Below are 17836 nucleotides of genomic sequence, written 5' to 3'. Positions count from 1 at the left end.
TTCTAGTCACTTTATAATATTAAGATAGAACCACTGTACTCGCATGAACTGATTTAAATATGTTTTTAGTACCTTTATGGACCTTGAGAGTTTGAATGGCTTTGCTCTCAATGGAGGCCTCACTGAGCCATTGGATTTCATCAACAATATCTTAATTTGTGTTCCAAAGATGAACGAAGGTCTTACAGGTGTAGAACGAGATGAGGGTGAGTAATTAATGACATTATTTTCGTTTTTGGGTGAACTAACCCTTTAAAAGACTGTATCTTAGTCTTTCATGGATTTTAGCTTTATTTTGCGCCGGTAGATGTCGCTGTTTTATCACAATATCTAGAGTTGGATTATACTGCACGAGCTCTCCGGTCAAAATAAATGGTTATGCTATTCTGTATACTCAGGGGAAAAAAGTTTAAGAGATGGAATCATATTTCATATTAAAATGCCTTTTAAATCCAGCAGTAATTTAACCCTAGAAAATAACTATATTAAACGACATTAAAGTCTATTTTGATTCAACACATCTGCTTCACCTTAGACATCTCTTGGTTAGAGACTATACGGGAAAACGTCAAATAAAATAAAAAAAATAATAATAAATAAATAATCAGCAATTAAAAAACGAAATAGGGTGTCACTGTTGCTAATGACATCAGTGGAAATGAAGGCAGTCCCACGAGCGCACTGACGCTGCGCACATCGCAAGCAGGTGAGAGATTGACGTCAGGTCGGATGAAATACGGTCGTAGAATAAACCTGCTCCTCTGCTCTACGGGAATACATCTCAGTTTGAAGATTGTTCGGAGAAAGTCAGCAAAAATCCAGGATGGTAATAAAATGATGGTTGGACGGAGAGAGCAGCCTGATGAAGAGATCGTCCTGCTTCAACGCCAGACGGTGAAATAACATAAACTTCCTCACAACAACTGGGTAAGTGAGCTTGTATTTAACCACACCGTCGCCTGTTTTATACTTGAAACACTGTATCAGTTGTGTTTGTAAATACATTTACGCATTGTGTATATGCACATTGTTAATATAAGGCTGTGTGTTACTCCGCTTCAGACAGGGACTACACCCTTTGAAGTTTATTGTGATATATGATATATATGTTTTAGGATGTTGCCTGCGCCTAATTTCGCAACACAATGATCTCCAACTCATACCCAAGAATCTAGTTTTACTAACACTACCTGATATTCCACATTATAGTCACATGATAATAGTGTGTAATTATACTAATGTTCTTTATTATTGATAATCAAGGGCAATTACTGAATTTATTTTGTATGAGGTCAGTGTATATGACAAAAACTCATTCTTATACAACTACAAAAGTAGCCTACCATTTAGTCTTCCTTAAATAAAATGAAAAAAAAATAATAAAAAATAATAATTAACAGTTTTTTGCTTCATTTGACATCAAGTGCCAGTATCAGAATGATTTAATCCTCAAAAGTAAGCAATATTGTACTTAATATTAAACGCTGAAATGTCTTAATGGTAGTATAAACTGTATAAACAACATGCAAATTATTAGCATGTGTGAATAGAAAGATTTCAGCCAATCACTTGACCCATAAATGCAATGCAACTGTAGAGCTGCAGAAAAATATCATCATGACAATGCTGAATAGCTGATGTCATATCAAGAATGTTTCAAGCTCTTCATGATCGTATACTATGTGAAAGTCAGCATACAAGGAAAAAATAATCATGTTAGAAATCATTTCATGCTTTTAAAGGCCCTCCAAATATTTGATCCCTGGCAAAACGTCTACTATAATACTATAAAATATGTTGCTAGCAAAAGAAATGTGTATATATAGCAGAATGCATTGCAACTTTTCAATTGCGGTCAGTGGGGAAAGATGCTTTTTGGCTCTTCAAGGTAATGGCATCTACCAGTAAAATGACCCATGCTAATCAGCCAAACCTTGACCAGATGGTTGCGACCCAACATTTGAGAATCAGTAGTCGAAGACATTATCCACAGTGTCCTTAACAGATGTTTGTTTATCACACAGAAATGGCGAGCGATCGGGTGGCCATCCTTACAGATGATGAGGAGGACCAGAAGAGGAAATATGTCCTGTCTGAACCATTTAACACGCTGTCCCTGGGGCAGGTGGCAAACACTACACCATCCAGTCAAATGGCACCGCCTGCCCCCTCGGAAACACTTCAGCCCTCGCAGAGCATGGACTGCACGGAGAGGTGCTGTGTGCGAATAGACAATCATCTCTTGATTTCCAAGGTCTTCTACTTCTTCTTTTACTCTGCATATGGCTCTTTACACCCCCTCCTTGCAGTGTACTACAAGCAGCTGGGAATGACACCCAGCCAAAGTGGCCTGCTAGTTGGGATCCGTTATTTTATAGAGTTCTGCAGTGCACCGTTCTGGGGAGTAGTGGCGGACCGCTTCAAGAAAGGGAAGGCAGTGTTGCTGTTTTCTGTATTCTGCTGGGTGGTCTTTAACTGCGGTATTGGCTTTGTTAAGCCAGCAGCTATGAGCTGTGTCAGTAAGGACTCTGTTGCAGTGCCAACCAATTTAACAAATGATACACAATATTTTAACCATACTAGACACCGAAGATACTTGATTGAGGATACATACTCCGCTCCTCCACTTTCTCAGCCAACATTAGCAGCATTCGGATCTCACTCTAGATACATTCGAAGTGCAGATGTAAATACCACAAGCACTCCCTCTGAAAACTCTTCTACGAAGACTGTCGGGATTAGTATTGTATCTAACTCGACCACGGTGCCGCCCGGTACCTCAACAGTTACTTCAAAATCTACCTCGACAACTGAAACACAATCTACCACTGCCAAACTCGAAGAGTATAGCATAGTCTTCAATAAGGAACAAGTAGATACTATATTTCTCCTGATCCTGTTGGTCATTATTATTGGCGAGTTCTTCAGCGCCCCGGCTGTGACCATTGTGGACACTGTCACTCTTCAGTACTTGGGCCAACACAGAGACCGTTATGGACTTCAGAGGATGTGGGGATCTCTGGGATGGGGTATCGCTATGCTGTCAGTGGGCATTTGGATCGACCACACGCACATCACCATCATCATCCAGGGCTCTGGTTGTGTCCTACCTGACTATAAGAACTACCAAATTGCGTTTATAGTTTTTGGGGTGCTGATGACCTCAGCGCTGATTGTGGCTACGCAATTCCACTTTGACAACAGGGTTTATCGGTCCGGTGAGGAAGAAGACAAGAAGGAGGATGTGGAAATACCTCAAGTCGTTCAGGAGGTCTCGTCTCCAGAGTCCAGTTCAGATGACGCACCCGTGTGCCCTGAAAGCAACCCACAACCTTTTCCCTTCAAAGATCTGTTCCGGATCATTTGTGGCGTCCGCTATGGTACGGTTCTCTTTGTGGCCTGGTTCATGGGCTTTGGTTATGGTTTCGTGTTCACCTTCCTCTACTGGCATCTGGAAGACCTGAAGGGCACCACCACACTCTTCGGCATCTGCTCGGTGCTCAGCCACGTATCTGAGCTGGCCGCCTATTTCACCAGCCACAAACTCATTGAGCTTGTTGGACACATCAGGTGGGAACCATGAAAACCTTTACTTATGTGTAATATATGGCATGCATTTTTAACTTAAAGGTGCTAAAGAGGATGTTTTGTTTTATACATTTTTGCAATATTACTTGAAACTGTCTTTACTAACTGATAAAAGACTATTTATTAGGTGCACTGAAAGGAATAATATTAATATACATCATCTGTGCACGAGGTAGGGCCTTAAAAACATCAGCCAATCGTTTACGCAATCATCGCGTAAATGATTGGCCCTCTGGCTTGTCAATCACTGCCATGATGTTCCTTGTGCGAGATGTGCGCGGCTGCGCGCTCCAGTAACTTTCCACACTCCACAGGCGCCGCATGCAATGTTTTTGTAAGGAGACAGGAGTAACAACTGCAGATTATGAGTTACCTGCAGTGAGTCCGACATAATGAATCCACTAACACGACACAGCGAATGCCGGTGGTAAATACTCGTGTTCCAATACTCATGCACAAGTTTTGGGAGGCGTTCCCTCGAAATGAGCTGTGAAGGAGGGGGGTTGTTCTTACGCATGCACTCATTTCAAAAACTCAGTAACAGTCTTTGGTTTCTCAGTCGACGAAAAGATCCTCTTTAGCACCTTTAAAGGATTAGTTCACTCCAGAATTAAAATTTCCTGATAATTTACTCACCCCATGTCATCCAAAATGTTCACGTCTTTCCTTCTTCAATCGTAAAGAAGTTATGGTTTTTGAGGAAAACATTCCAGTATTTTTCTCCATATAGTGGACTTCAACAGGGTTCAACGGGTTGAAGGTCCAAATTGCAGTTTCAGTGCAGCTTCAAAGGGCTCTACACAATCCCAGAGGAGGGAATAAGGGTCTTGTCTAGCAAAACGATTGGCCATTTTCTAAAAAAAAAAAAAAAAAAAAAAGTAAAATAATAATACTTTTTAACCACAAATGCTAATCTTGCACTAGCTCTGCGATGCGAATGAATTTTAGAATGTTTTCCTCAAAAACCTTTTCAACTTCTTGGATGACGTGGGGGTGAGTAAATTATCAGGAAATTTTAACTCTGGAGTGAATTAATCCTTTAAGGACATTTGTATTGTAAGTTTTTATCTACTACATATACATTGGGAAAATGGGGGCCTGGATCAAAAATATTAATTTAGTGACATAGCATGCACTCAGAAGTTCTGTTTGATTTGTTTAAAAGCAGGTGTGTGGGTGCTAGCCAAAGTAGGATTACCACTTACCACTTGTGCATCCGTTCAGTCTAGTGCCAGTGCAAGCGGTTGGCCAAGGTTACTCCTGTTATTTAGGGCATTCACTCGGGCAGCAATTTGTTGAAACCGTGAGTCATTCAGTTTCAGTGAGAGTAGACGTTTGAGCAATTTAGCTGACATTTGAGCCCACTTTGACTTATGTAAATGAGCAGTGGCAACTAATGGTAGTGCAGGCAACGTTCTGCTGCAGAGTTGGATACTAAGGTTACATGAGAGTCGGTTCATCTGTAAAGCATTTTAGTGTTCCACTATGCTATTAATGTTTTTTCTATGTAACCGTCCGTGCACTAGATAGAGGTCTTTAATTGGTGCGTTGTGTCTTGTTGCTTTTAGCCATGTTTTTTAATCTTTAACGCAAGTTCTTAAACGCAAGAATACATTCTGTGTGAATGGCCCCTAAGACCTCCAGCAATTAAACAGCTATTATAGTGAACACCCCATTTACAGTTGTTTTGTCAACTGTGCCCAAGCAAAACCGTGCTCTTAAATATGATGATTCTTTTCCAAAAAATAGAAAGCATGAATTAAAGGTGCAGTAAGTGATTTCTGGTAAAAGCTGTTGATATTTGAAATCACCAAAACAAACCTGAAAGGATCACACCCCTATATATTTATGCCTCCACCCCCACATTCACGCTATGCAACACAGGCAACGACTATGGCGGAATCATCTATGCCTGCTGCTCGAGGGTATGATGTCATCAATAAGTGAACACAATTTGTGTTGATATGATTATTCAGATCGAATGTCAAATTGTTATTTAGCTCCTCTACTCCTTCGATGGCAAAGTCATCCTTTCCATCCCAAAGAACAAACACAGTTTTAAAGGTGCCCTAGAATTAAAAATTGAATTTATCTTGGCATAGTTAAATAACAAGAGTTCAGTACATGGAAAAGACATACAGTGAGTCTCAAACACCATTGTTTCCTCCTCCTTATATAAATCTCATTTGTTTAAAAGACCTCAGAAGAACAAGCGAATCTCAACATAACACCGACTGTTACGTAACAGTCAGGATCATTAATATGTACGCCCCCAATATTTGCATATGCCAGCCCATGTTCAAAGCATTAGACAAGGGCAGCCAGTATTAACGTCTGGATCATCAGACTAGGTAAGCAAGCAAGAACAACTGCGAAAAATGGCAGATGGAGCAATAATAACTGACATGATCCATGATAACATGATATTTTTAGTGATATTTGTAAACTGTCTTTCTAAAAGTTTCGTTAGCATGTTGTTAATGTACTGTTAAATGTGGTCAAAGTTACCATCGTTTCTTACTGTATTCACGGAGACAAGAGCCGTCACTATTTTCATTATTAAACACTTGCAGTCTGTATAATTCATAAACACAACTTCATTCTTTATAAATCTCTCCAACAGTGTAGCATTAGCCGTTAGCCACGCAGCATAGCCTCAAACTCATTCAGAATCAAATGTAAACATCCAAATAAATACAATACTCACATAATCTGATGTATGCATGCAGGACGAACACTTTGTAAAGATCCATTTTGAGGGTTATATTAGCTGTGTGAACTTTGTTTATGCTGTTTAAGGCAAGTGCGAGCTCCGTGGGCGGGGGAGCACGAGAATTTAAAGGGGCAGCAGCCTGAATTGGCACGTTTATAATGATGCCCCAAAATAGGCAGTTAAAAAAATTTATTAAAAAAAATCTATGGGGTATTTTGAGCTGAAACTTCACAGACACATTCAGGGGACACCTTAGACTTTTATATAACATCTTGTAAAAAAAACGTTCGATGGCACCTTTAATGAACAGCTCCCTACATAACACGGTAGTCCAAGTAACTAATATTTTACAAATGTGACAAGATTAAGGGGGAAAAAAAATATATTTTAGGAGTATGTTATCTCACGTTTCATACACACTTTGGAAGACGATGCTTGAAACGGGTGAAGGAGGTTTAGATGTTCCAGGCTTATAATAAAAATGCAAACGAACAAACAAGCCAAGATGACACATGAGTATATTCATACAAAAGACAGCATATCTTAGTTCTGTGAAACACAGCAAAACTAACGATACTTGCATATCGAAAAGAAATAAAGCAACCTCATCATCCGTTTTCAGTCCTTCACGCTACTTAAGGTCTCTCCAACACTGGAAAGCTTCTCTTCTTTTTCTCTTCTCTTGCTTATTGCACCTTTATCTGTTTTATTGGAAATTGTATTAATTGAGAAGTGTCAGTAGCATTCTATAGGTAGATAGTCATGAAGGAGTGTTATTTTAGTATTATTTATGTACTGTTATAGTATTTATTCATATTTAGAATTAGCTGGTATTTTTATATTCTCAATTGTAATATTTAACTCTTATTTTTATTTCAGTTCTAGCTGTAATTTTAGTACTTCAACTTAGGGGCCATTTACAGGACACCATTTTTAACTAAAAACTTTTTATGCGTTCTGAAAATGCAAACTTTTAAAAATGGGATTCAGAGTGCAAGTTTTTGAAAACGGTAATGTTACCGTCTCTGTGTAAACGTCAGAAACGCAAATTTGTGTAAACTGTGACATCATGTGCGTACGTATTATTTGTTAATTCTCTAAGCGCATAGTGTTTCTTTACAAAGTGACATCGCCAACTACTGGCCTGGCATACATAATACAGCATTTTTAGCCATTTTCGCAGATCTGTGTGAACTGAGATCGTTCTGACAACTTTGTCGTCTGTAGGCGAAAAACACAAAGGATAAACTCCATTTTTAGTACATCATTGTCGTTTTATATTTTCAAAATTGTCAGTTAGTTGCCCAGGCAACATTCCTAATTTTTGTTAATAATTTTTACGTTTCAGTTTTTCATTTAATATTTATTTAATTTTTTTATTTCAACTAAAAGAAACTATAGTTTTAGTTAACGATAAAAACACTGTTCAGAAGCAAACTCATGCTGTTGTGGCAGCTACAACAATTTTTGTTCTGACTCAACTCAGTGCATAGACATAGTTAGAAAGGCTTTAAAAGGGCTTGTGTTTTACTAAACAAAATGATGGTTAACTGTCTTTCTTTGAACAATCTATTTTGCATTTGGTATGCCATAGACGTGTCTTTTGATGTTCACAAAAGTTAAAGTTAAATGCTCAGGGATTAGTGTTGAGCAAATCTTTGTATGGGCAGAGGCAACAATTTTATTTTAGTATGGTAGGTTTGGTTTTTATGTATTTTGGATCTGTGCCAAAGCACCACTTTCATGAAATGGTTACCATATCCTGGTAGCTCAATATTTTATGAGAACACAACCAGGCACATCTGGTCAAAAGTGATGTAAATGCTCTTCTTTCTTCTTCCTTGCCTTGTTTTTCAACACATATAGACTTATATATATTTGTGCCATAGACGTGTACAGTAGGCACACAGGAGAAGTCCAAAGGTTGTTTAAATGTCACACTCAGTAATTATTGTTGACTTTGGCTTAGCTCTAAAATGGGCACTGCCTAGCTTGGGCACACAATGTACATCCAAGATGCATACCACCCTTTTCCAGAATGTTTACCATGCGTTTGTGGGCACTGGTAAACAGACACATGGAAAGGTCTGCTCACATCCTCTATCTGCTTTGTGGTATTTCTCATGTGTGTGGCATTTCCCAGAGCACCGGCTCTTCAGAGTGAACAAGATGAATTACCTTAAAAGATAGTTCAAGTTGTACTGGTTGCTCAGTCTTTGCATTTTTAATAACGTTAGCTGGTAGCATTTGGCAGTATTTCTGCCAGATGTCTTGCGATACAGAAACCATCAAACTAGTTTCACTGACTACTTCCCAGTTTATGGTGATGTTATATTGGTCAACAGATGCTGTTTTCTGAAAAGCTAATTATTTAGTGTCAAATCAACACGGTTGTTGTTTCTTTCTGGCCTTTTCTAATATGATGGAGAACACTGTTAGCTGTTTCATACATTTTATGTCTAGCGCATGTTAGTGTAGCAGTAGCAAATGCATGTGTAACAGAACTGTAGCTACAAAATATAAAATGATTTCTGGCTTATCACATTGACAGTTTCAAATGAGAATGTTACAACTTGATTGTAAAAACTTAATGAAATCTAATGTACATGAGGTTGTGAAACTTGAAGAACTGCTTCTGCTACATTATACAATGTGATTTCATATCTCATAATGTGACTTTATATCTCACAATTGTGTCTCTTATATAACTTTTAAAACAACATATTATTTTATAAATAATATAATATATTTTAATATTATATTTTTAAAAAATGCTACATTTTTACTTTTTTTATAGTTCATATAACGTAAATGAGTAATTCCTGTTTAAAAAATTAAATACATTTTTAAAAAATCTAGAAAAGCTAATCTTCATATGGAGGCAAAGATGTTTTGTTCATACATGTGATACCTTCAGTTTTGTCTCTGTAGCCTTTGTTAAGTGGCCTATTTTCAGTCATGCCTGTGGAGAGGCGTGTAATGTTATCTTGCCATTAGCCCCATCACACATTGTCTAGGCTTTCAAGCATTGATCCACTGCGCTTGCTTCTTTTGTGGATCAATTCTAAAGCTTTCTAAAGGCACACAGGGTGTGGCAGAGCCAACGCAGTCTACAGTGAGACGTTCTGTGTAGTTAGTAGAGTCAACATTTGCATGGATATCTCCCAGAGCTGCTTTTGCATGTAGTTGCATGGAGAAAGTTTAAAATCTACTGTTTAAAGATTTTTTTTTTTTATGTTAAAATGCTTACAATGCACATAACTATAAGTAAGCCATTTGGAGGTTGATTCAAAATGCGTAAACACTGCAGCGCAGATCATTGCTTTTTTTAAGCTTCCTGACCAGCCGGACAACAGCAACACTGACTCAACCAATGGTGTGAACTTGGGGCGGGGTTATGTATTTGTTAAACCAATGAGAGACTGGGAGAGTGTTTGGGAAACTTGTTTGGAAACGGTCATTATTTTAAAGGGGACCTATTATACCCCTTTTCACAAGATAATATAAGCCTCTGGTGTCCCCAGAATGTGTCTGTAAAGTTTCAGCTCTATATACCCCACAAATCATTTATTATAGATTGTCAAATTTGCCCCTATTTGGGTGTGGGCAAAAACATGCTGTTTTGTGTGTGTCCCTTTAAATGCAAATGAGCTGCTGCTCCTGGCCCACTTTCCAAAAGAGGGTGGAGCTTTAACAGCTTATGCTTTGGTTGCTCAACAACAACAAAACTGGAGAATCTCACGCAGCCAAAATGACGATTGTCAGTAAAGGCTTTCAGCCTTACATTGTTAAAACCAGACACTGATGGAGAGACTTTTAAAATGCAACTGGACATTTCTGAATGGTTAGAGGATAAATTTATGTAGTTGCTGTGGAGTTGATTCAACTCATCATCTGGCATGTGCCGTCATGTTAATTTTTTGTGCAAATCCAGCGTTGAATTGACCCTCGTTTGTGAAGCAGTCCAACGTAAAATGACGGCATGGAAACAACACTCTACTACAACAACTCTTCCTCTTCTCTAAAGCAGCCCAACATGGCCCCACCCCCTTTGTTGTGTGTTCCAGGGGGCGGGTTTATGCAAATTTTGAGGTTTGTGATGTCACCAACCCGGGAAGAAGCTTGTTGTAGTCCCTACCATCCTTTTGTTGTAGTCCTTAAAAAGAAATTTCTGTAAAAGAAAATATCTCCCTTTGCATTGAACTTTAAGCGTCGTAACTTTGCAGATGTTGTTTATGCTCAAACAGCAACATTACACACTAACTAAAGATAAAAAAGTGAAATCATAATCAAGGACCCCTTTAAGTCACGATGAAACAGAAGTAGCAACAGATCATTTCTTGCGTATTGTGACGTACATCCGAGTTAAACAGATTATTGGAAAATAAAAATTTGGGAGGTTGGGCTTGGTTCTGTTCATCGGTTGTTGATTGTCATGTGACGCTTCACCGGAACATTAATTTTTGATTTGACATTTTGATTAAAAATAACTTGGTAAAAAAAATCACATGGATGAATTATTCACAATAAGATCACTAACATGCGTTTAGAAAATAGATCTTGTATTTTCATTTCATTCTGACTGTAATTGACACTAGTAGAGCTGAAATTAGATGCTTCATTTTTTCAAAGTACCAGTCTCATTAGAGCTGTTTTCCTGGAAACATTATTCGAATTAAACTGTTAATAATCACATTAACGTTGTTTTTTCCTGTTTGAGATTCAGTGTTAGTAGATTAGCACTGGTGAGATCTTGTGTGGTCACGCTCCCAGACAGCCCGTCCTTAGTACAGAGTGAGTCATTCATTCGGGTGTCAGAATAGAGACTGACATCACCAGCAAATGAAACACCCAGCCTTAACTACAATAGGCCTTGTAAAGCAACCTGTTTAGCTACACCCAACGTGACATTTTCATTGTACAGAAAAGCTTTTATATGTTTGAATGAAATATGACATACCTGTATTATATAATTGTGTTTCTGTCTCCTGTTTGCCTTGTCTTTTTAGAGTCCTCTATATCGGACTGGCCTGCAACACTGCACGTTATCTGTACATCTCCTACCTGGAGAACGCATGGATAGTTTTACCCATGGAGGTGCTTCAAGGTGAGAAATAAGGTGTTTTTGTGTCACCCGAGTGGCTGCAGTGCCATTATCAAACAGGAAGTGGAGTTTAGATTGGAGGGCTGTGCTCTTGAGTGACCACGGCTGACGTCGAGTTCATCTAAGGACATGATTCAGCTGTTTCTGCAGTACATCTGACAGCTTATTTCACATCAGACACCCTGTTGCAATCACACAGTTACAGTTTAGAAGTAGACAGGTTTAGACATTTGCTGTTTGTTTCAAAGGTGAAAGAAATGTGCTTAATAAATGTGTAAAGTGCTTTTTTTCGGCATAGAGGTGAGGGGAAAATGTCAGGACCTTTCTAAAGCAGGTTCTGAAAGCCTGTTTAGCTGCCCTAGCCACTATTATCTTGCAAACATGTTGACTATTGACATACTGTACAGGATGGCCCTGTTCCCACCTCACATGGGTGTAACGGACAATTACTTTAACTGTGACTGGGCAGTATGACATCATATACCCCATATAGTTAGCTTGTTAGGAGTAGGCAAGACAGCTTATTTACATATGCAAGTTATGAAGAAACATTAGAGGAATCTGAAAATACAGTGTGAGATCAATCCAACATGAGAAAGAACTTAATGAAGGATGTTGATGGGCACAACATGATTTTTTCAGATGCCAAGCAATTTGCCACGTTAATATATAATTCTGCTGATTTGAATTAAATATTATATGCACTTTTTTTTTACAGCATTCTCAATTTTGAGAATTTTAAGTCATAACTGTTTTATAAAATGAGCTTTACTGTTTTAAGTCTTTTTTTATGAATAACTGTATGTTTTGGTTTGCCTTCAAGTAATGAGTAATCAAATAATCACATGATACTGAAGTACCTTTCATTTGTAAGGCAAATCCACTAGATTATACCAAAATAGGCAAACCATCTTTGTTAAATTTACAGCAAAAATAACTAAATTTTGGTTCCTGTGGCAGATTACAATCATATTATTATTATTTAAAACCAGTATAGAGCTGCTTTTCACTGTTATTTTATTCAAATTTTGTTTTGTTAAGCAAGTGCAAATATTGTCTTATTGTTGTGGTCATATGTATTACTAAGTACTCATGAATAGTGTATGTTTATCTATTCAAGCGGATGCACAAGTGTTTATTTATGTAATCTGTCGTGCAGGTTTGACACATGCATCAGTGTGGGCGGCATGCATCTCGTATTTGAGCGCTGCTGTCCCTCCAGCCCTGCGCACCTCGGCTCAGGGGATCCTGCAGGGTCTGCACCTGGGGCTAGGGAGAGGCTGTGGAGCCATGCTAGGAGGAGTTTTTGTCAACTTTTTCGGTATGACATCACAAAGACCATGTGACGTCACAGACACACCATACGCATGCTTTTATGCTATTATATTTTTAGACATGGTTACAGAATCAGACTCTTGTAGTCAGGGTTGCCAGGTCAGCACAACAAAACTAGCCCAATGGCCATTTGAAAATATATCTTGGGGAGCCGAATTCTCCTCTCAATTTGTACGTGGGGTTGGGGAGTCTTTTAGGTAGTGATAGAGCACCAAAATTATACGGTGCTTGGTGGAAATTAACTCATGGCAACAACTTAAATTAAAAGTTGCCAAATTCCAGGGGAAAACCTTGTTGTAATGATTCTATTAAGGCAAAATACTACAGGCAAAAACATTCTTTCATGCACTGGTCAATTTTGGGCTATTTGCCTTTTCATAACATATCGTTTCAGACTAGTGGACAGAAAACATCCAAAATACACTTCTAAGCATTTATTTTATTGCATTTTATCTATTTACACCTGTAGGTTTCATTTACAATACATTTCTTCAAAGGCTGTTTTCTCAAAATGAGTTTTTTTTTCTTATGCACTGAGCCATAAATCTCCACTTCAGTAGCACTTGCATATCCCAAATTTTACAGTTTTATTACTATCTATATTCTGAAGGTGTTAACAAAGGGATTTGTTGTTCATATATATATTATTTGCCTTATATATATATATATATATATATATATATATATATATATATATATATATATATATATATATATATATATATATATATATATATATATATATATATATATATATATATATATATATATATATATATATAGAGGGTATGCATTGGCATCACTTTCCCACTGGAACACATCCCCTGAGTGGCAAAAGAACCTGCTGCATGACTGGATTTAATAGGGGAAACTGCAAATATTGTAGTAAAACAAAGGATTATCAGTTTAAACTTAAGATTGGTCTCGATATAGTGTTCCTTACAACTTAACAAAGGTCCGGTGATCCATGGATATTGACAGCCAGGAATCGTGTTTCCAGACATTTATATGTGCCTGATTTCGACACCGGGGAAATACATAAAGCAAATTTGCCTATGAACGCTTTATATAAATACAATATAGGTAAGTCTAAATCCGGGTGATCACTTAAATCAATGTTAAATATATCGTCATATCGGTCAGCCCTAAAACTTGTATATTTTTTGTCAGTGTTTATTTGAAACATCCAATTATGCAGAATATAAGATTCTAAATATTTAATTGAGTTGTCAATACAATATATAACAATGCAATATATAGGGTATGATTTTACCTCAAAATTCAACATATTGAAACAAAATGATAACTGCAAATCCATGTTTCACTGCCTGGAGTCCAGCTGTTTCTGTGAATTGCAGGGATCCATTTGCTTCTTTTTTCTGTAGCTTTCGGCACTCTTTAAATATATACCTCACGTTTCTTGTCAAATCTATGTGTATAGCCAATTGCACAGCTCTTTCCCATTTTAGATGTGTTTTTCGCAGCATTCAAGCTGAAAACCAATGCTGCCACTTTTTGTCTCTCAGTGAGCTTAACCGCAGTCTCTTCGACCAACAGTGATGTCACTTGCACACCCTCCCTCTCTCTCTCTATACATCATATATATATGTAATATATATATATTTATATATTATATATAATATAAAATATTAGTCTTACATTTGGACCCCACTGAATATATATATATATATATATATATATATATATATATATATATATATATATATATATATATATATATATATATATATATATATATATATATATATATATATATATATATATATATATATATATATGAATATAGTATATCAAAAAGAACAAGAAAACGTTTAGATTGTGATTTCCGGTGTGAATAACTTCAATATCTGACAGTATCAGGCTCATTTCCTCTCGAGCTTCCTTTTTCATCTTGCAAATTTCCTGTTTAGGTGCTGCAGAAACCTTCAGAGGCCTCGGAATGGCCTCTCTGGTCACATTACTCATCTTCGCTCTGATACAGTGGCTGTTCGGTCAGAACGAGGATAAAAGTATGTTTCTTCCTTCCGTTTTACAACAAAAAGGTTATTTTGCAGTAAAACCTGCAACATCTCATTTATTACATCTTTGTGCTCTTCACAGAGGACTCGATGTTGGCAGAGAACATCCCAGTACCCTCCAGCCCAGTGCCTATCGCCACTATTGACTTGGTGCAGAACCAATCTGCGCCTCAGCCAAATCCTGAATCAAAAACGCCTCTTAGGAAAACCAGGCATCAGGAAGAGCAGGAAGATACCAATAAGCCGGCATGGGTGGTGTCTGCTTCCCCCTGGGTCACCATTGCTTTCGCCCTCTATCAGATCAGAGATATGGTGGCTTTGACAAAGAACAACCAATGTGGTGAAAGTCAAGCCTCACAGGTAGGATGGCACCCTTTGTGATATGGGATGTGGACGTGAGGAGGTGGTGAAAGTTTCATTCTTGCCGTTTAATATTTGTTTCATGACCTTTTCCTGCTAATTTTCTTATTTATATCTGTATTCATTTGCCATCTTGGCTTTTTTGGTTTGTAATTATTGTGAAAACTAATATGGAGAAATGTAAACATTTCATACTGAGGTATAATTATTTTATACCTTCTACTTAACTTTTACCTCTTTTTCTTTGCATTCATGCTGTCATTTTCTCAGGGGAAAGGTGAGGAAAATAATCTTTGTGTCTCTGCACAGTCTGTTACTGCATTTCATCTTTCATTCTGTATTTATTATTTAATAATTTATGAGAGTCTTACTAACACCATTGTAACAATCACTTCTTACCAAAAATAAATGCTTTTCTGTTGTCAGTTTTGTTTGTCCATTCTTAAAATACGCTTCTTTGCTTCAGCTGCTTTGTGTACAAATGTCTCTTCTCTGCATTTGAATACTACTTGTCAAGGCTTTAGCTAAAGCTTTTATTGTAATGCCAAATTGAAATATTTATGTATTTTTGTTTTTGAGCAAATGTTCAAAGTCAGGAAATGCTGTTTATTTGTTACATGGACGTCTATGTTTTTGTCACATTTGGCACAATGTAAATAACAAAAAGTGACTTATTTGTCATCTGGCTGTCGAAACAAGAGATAAACTGGAAAGTACACAATGTTTACAAGCAGTGACTCATACCTGTTTGAAGTCAAACAAATGCTTGGTTGGTGAACCTCACGAAATGTGTCAATAACATGACTAGGTCATATTTCACCCCAAAATATCATTAATTCTATTTTTATTAACATTAGGGATTTTTTTTTACATCATATCATAAGTATTTATCTATATTCCTTTATTTTTTTATTAAATAAAAACAGGTATTACAGTATTGTTTTATCATTTATCTTAATAAATAAAATATAAAAAAAAAATATATATATATATATATATATATATATATATATATATATATATATATTTTTTTTTTTTTTATATATAATATATATATATATATATATATATATATATATATATATATATATATATATATATATATATATATATATATAATATAAAATGTAAAAAAAAATATTTTGAATATTAAAAATGAAAAGAAACATCTGGATGCATTACATTAATGCAAATCAAGAGGGGAAAAAATATGAAAATAATACCACAATGAAAACCATCCTAAATGGAGGATACTAAAATAAGCTAACTAAAATAAAATTATTTTAATATTTAATTTTGGGGTTAAATGACTTAAACCCTAAATGGACCCTTAAACAAGTTTGTTTTTTTTTTTTTTTTTAATTAACCTTAGAACACCCTGTATCAAAAAAAAAAAAGTACCTCTCCTCAGTCTATTATTTATTTTAAATGTTTACCCTTTACATGCTGTTATTCATGTTATGATGTCCTCCTCTAGCAGGAGACAAGTGAGCAGACCTCAACAACGCCACCTGCTGAGGAATCCACATCATCGCAACCAAATACATCAAGTCCAGTAGAATATCCCTCTCAAGGACCTTCTACCAGTGCATTTGTTCATCAAAACACACATCCTGTCCGTCCTGTGGAAGAACCGCCTCAGTCCACAGTGAGAAAAGAACCAGTAGAAAACTCAACTCCGTTGCCAGGACACTCCCAACAGCCGCCCCCAATAGCACAACCAAAATCAATGAACTGAAATTGTTTGGGATATAGCCTTATGATTTAAAGGCATACAGTGATATGGGGTGTAAAAGGTGACAGTTGTCTTTGGACCAAAAATGTTATGTTGACCAACAGGTATTCTAGATTAGCAAGGGGTTTGTTTGCTAAGGCAATAGAATCGATATGCTTTGCACTGCCACAGTTGATGTCTTGCCTTAACCGCAAATGGCCTGCAAGTCTATGAAGGTCGATGCCTATAATGAGATCTGCACATTACTGAGTGTTTAATGGTTATAATCCAGCAGCTGAGATGCTTCAGCATAATATTCATGGGACTTGATGTTGCAATAGTGAAGCATAGTTGCTTTGCACTCTGTATAAAATGTCTTTTGCTAATTGTGCTTCCATATAACTTGTGACCAAATTAAAAAAAATAAACATCTACTCTGTATAAAAGATGTTTAACGCCATGCTCTGTTCTGTTAAAGGTGGTATAGAGGATGTTTTCGTCGACTGAGTTTTTGAAATGAGCGTTTGAAATGATACACATTTTACGACTAGCTAAAACATTCTGACTGTGCTCAACATACAGCGATAGTTTCCTGCTCCTGAAGCAGATTTATATACTTTCACATGGAATTTGAACACCGACTGTAATCGCAGACTGAACGCAACTGGCTCTGACTGGACGCGTTTGAGCGCGATCAGTCATAAGTATCAATTTACATTCATAATCGGCCTTACAATCGTTAAGCCGCGCACACACTTAGTGGATTCATTATGTCGGACTCACCTCATAATCTGCAGTTCTTACTCCTGTCTCCTGACAAAAACATTGCATGCGGCGCATGAAAGTTACTAGAGCGCGCAGCCGCGCGTCTCTCACAAGGAACGTCATGGCAGTGATTGACAAGCCAGAGGGCCAATCGTTTACGCGATGATCGCGTAAACGATTGGCTGATGTTTTTAAGGCCCTACCTCGTGCACAGATGA

At 37.1% G+C, this 17836-nt stretch overlaps 1 protein-coding gene across 4 annotated transcripts; it reads left to right on the top strand.

Moving 5' to 3' along the window:
- Positions 1-202: 202 nt before the first annotated feature.
- Positions 203-17301, top strand: mfsd6b (major facilitator superfamily domain containing 6b). 4 transcript variants are annotated; one of them, XM_048194384.1, is made up of 8 exons: positions 203-927; positions 2025-3570; positions 11311-11408; positions 12565-12726; positions 14672-14770; positions 14862-15139; positions 15410-15416; positions 16620-16762. In XM_048194384.1, the coding sequence occupies exons 2-8, from the start codon at positions 2027-2029 to the stop codon at positions 16628-16630; spliced, it is 2199 nt and encodes a 732-aa protein (XP_048050341.1). In that variant the 5' UTR covers positions 203-927; positions 2025-2026; the 3' UTR covers positions 16631-16762. The 4 variants fall into 4 exon arrangements, with proteins under 4 accessions (XP_048050341.1, XP_048050340.1, XP_048050339.1 ...); XM_048194383.1 differs by having other exon boundaries at positions 16617-16762; XM_048194382.1 differs by lacking the exon at positions 15410-15416 and having other exon boundaries at positions 16620-17301.
- Positions 17302-17836: the final 535 nt, after the last annotated feature.

Source organism: Megalobrama amblycephala, linkage group LG6 (genome assembly GCF_018812025.1).
Source record: "Megalobrama amblycephala isolate DHTTF-2021 linkage group LG6, ASM1881202v1, whole genome shotgun sequence".
Lineage (NCBI taxonomy): Eukaryota > Metazoa > Chordata > Actinopteri > Cypriniformes > Xenocyprididae > Megalobrama > Megalobrama amblycephala.
This window is presented reverse-complemented; position numbering and strand designations above follow the sequence as displayed.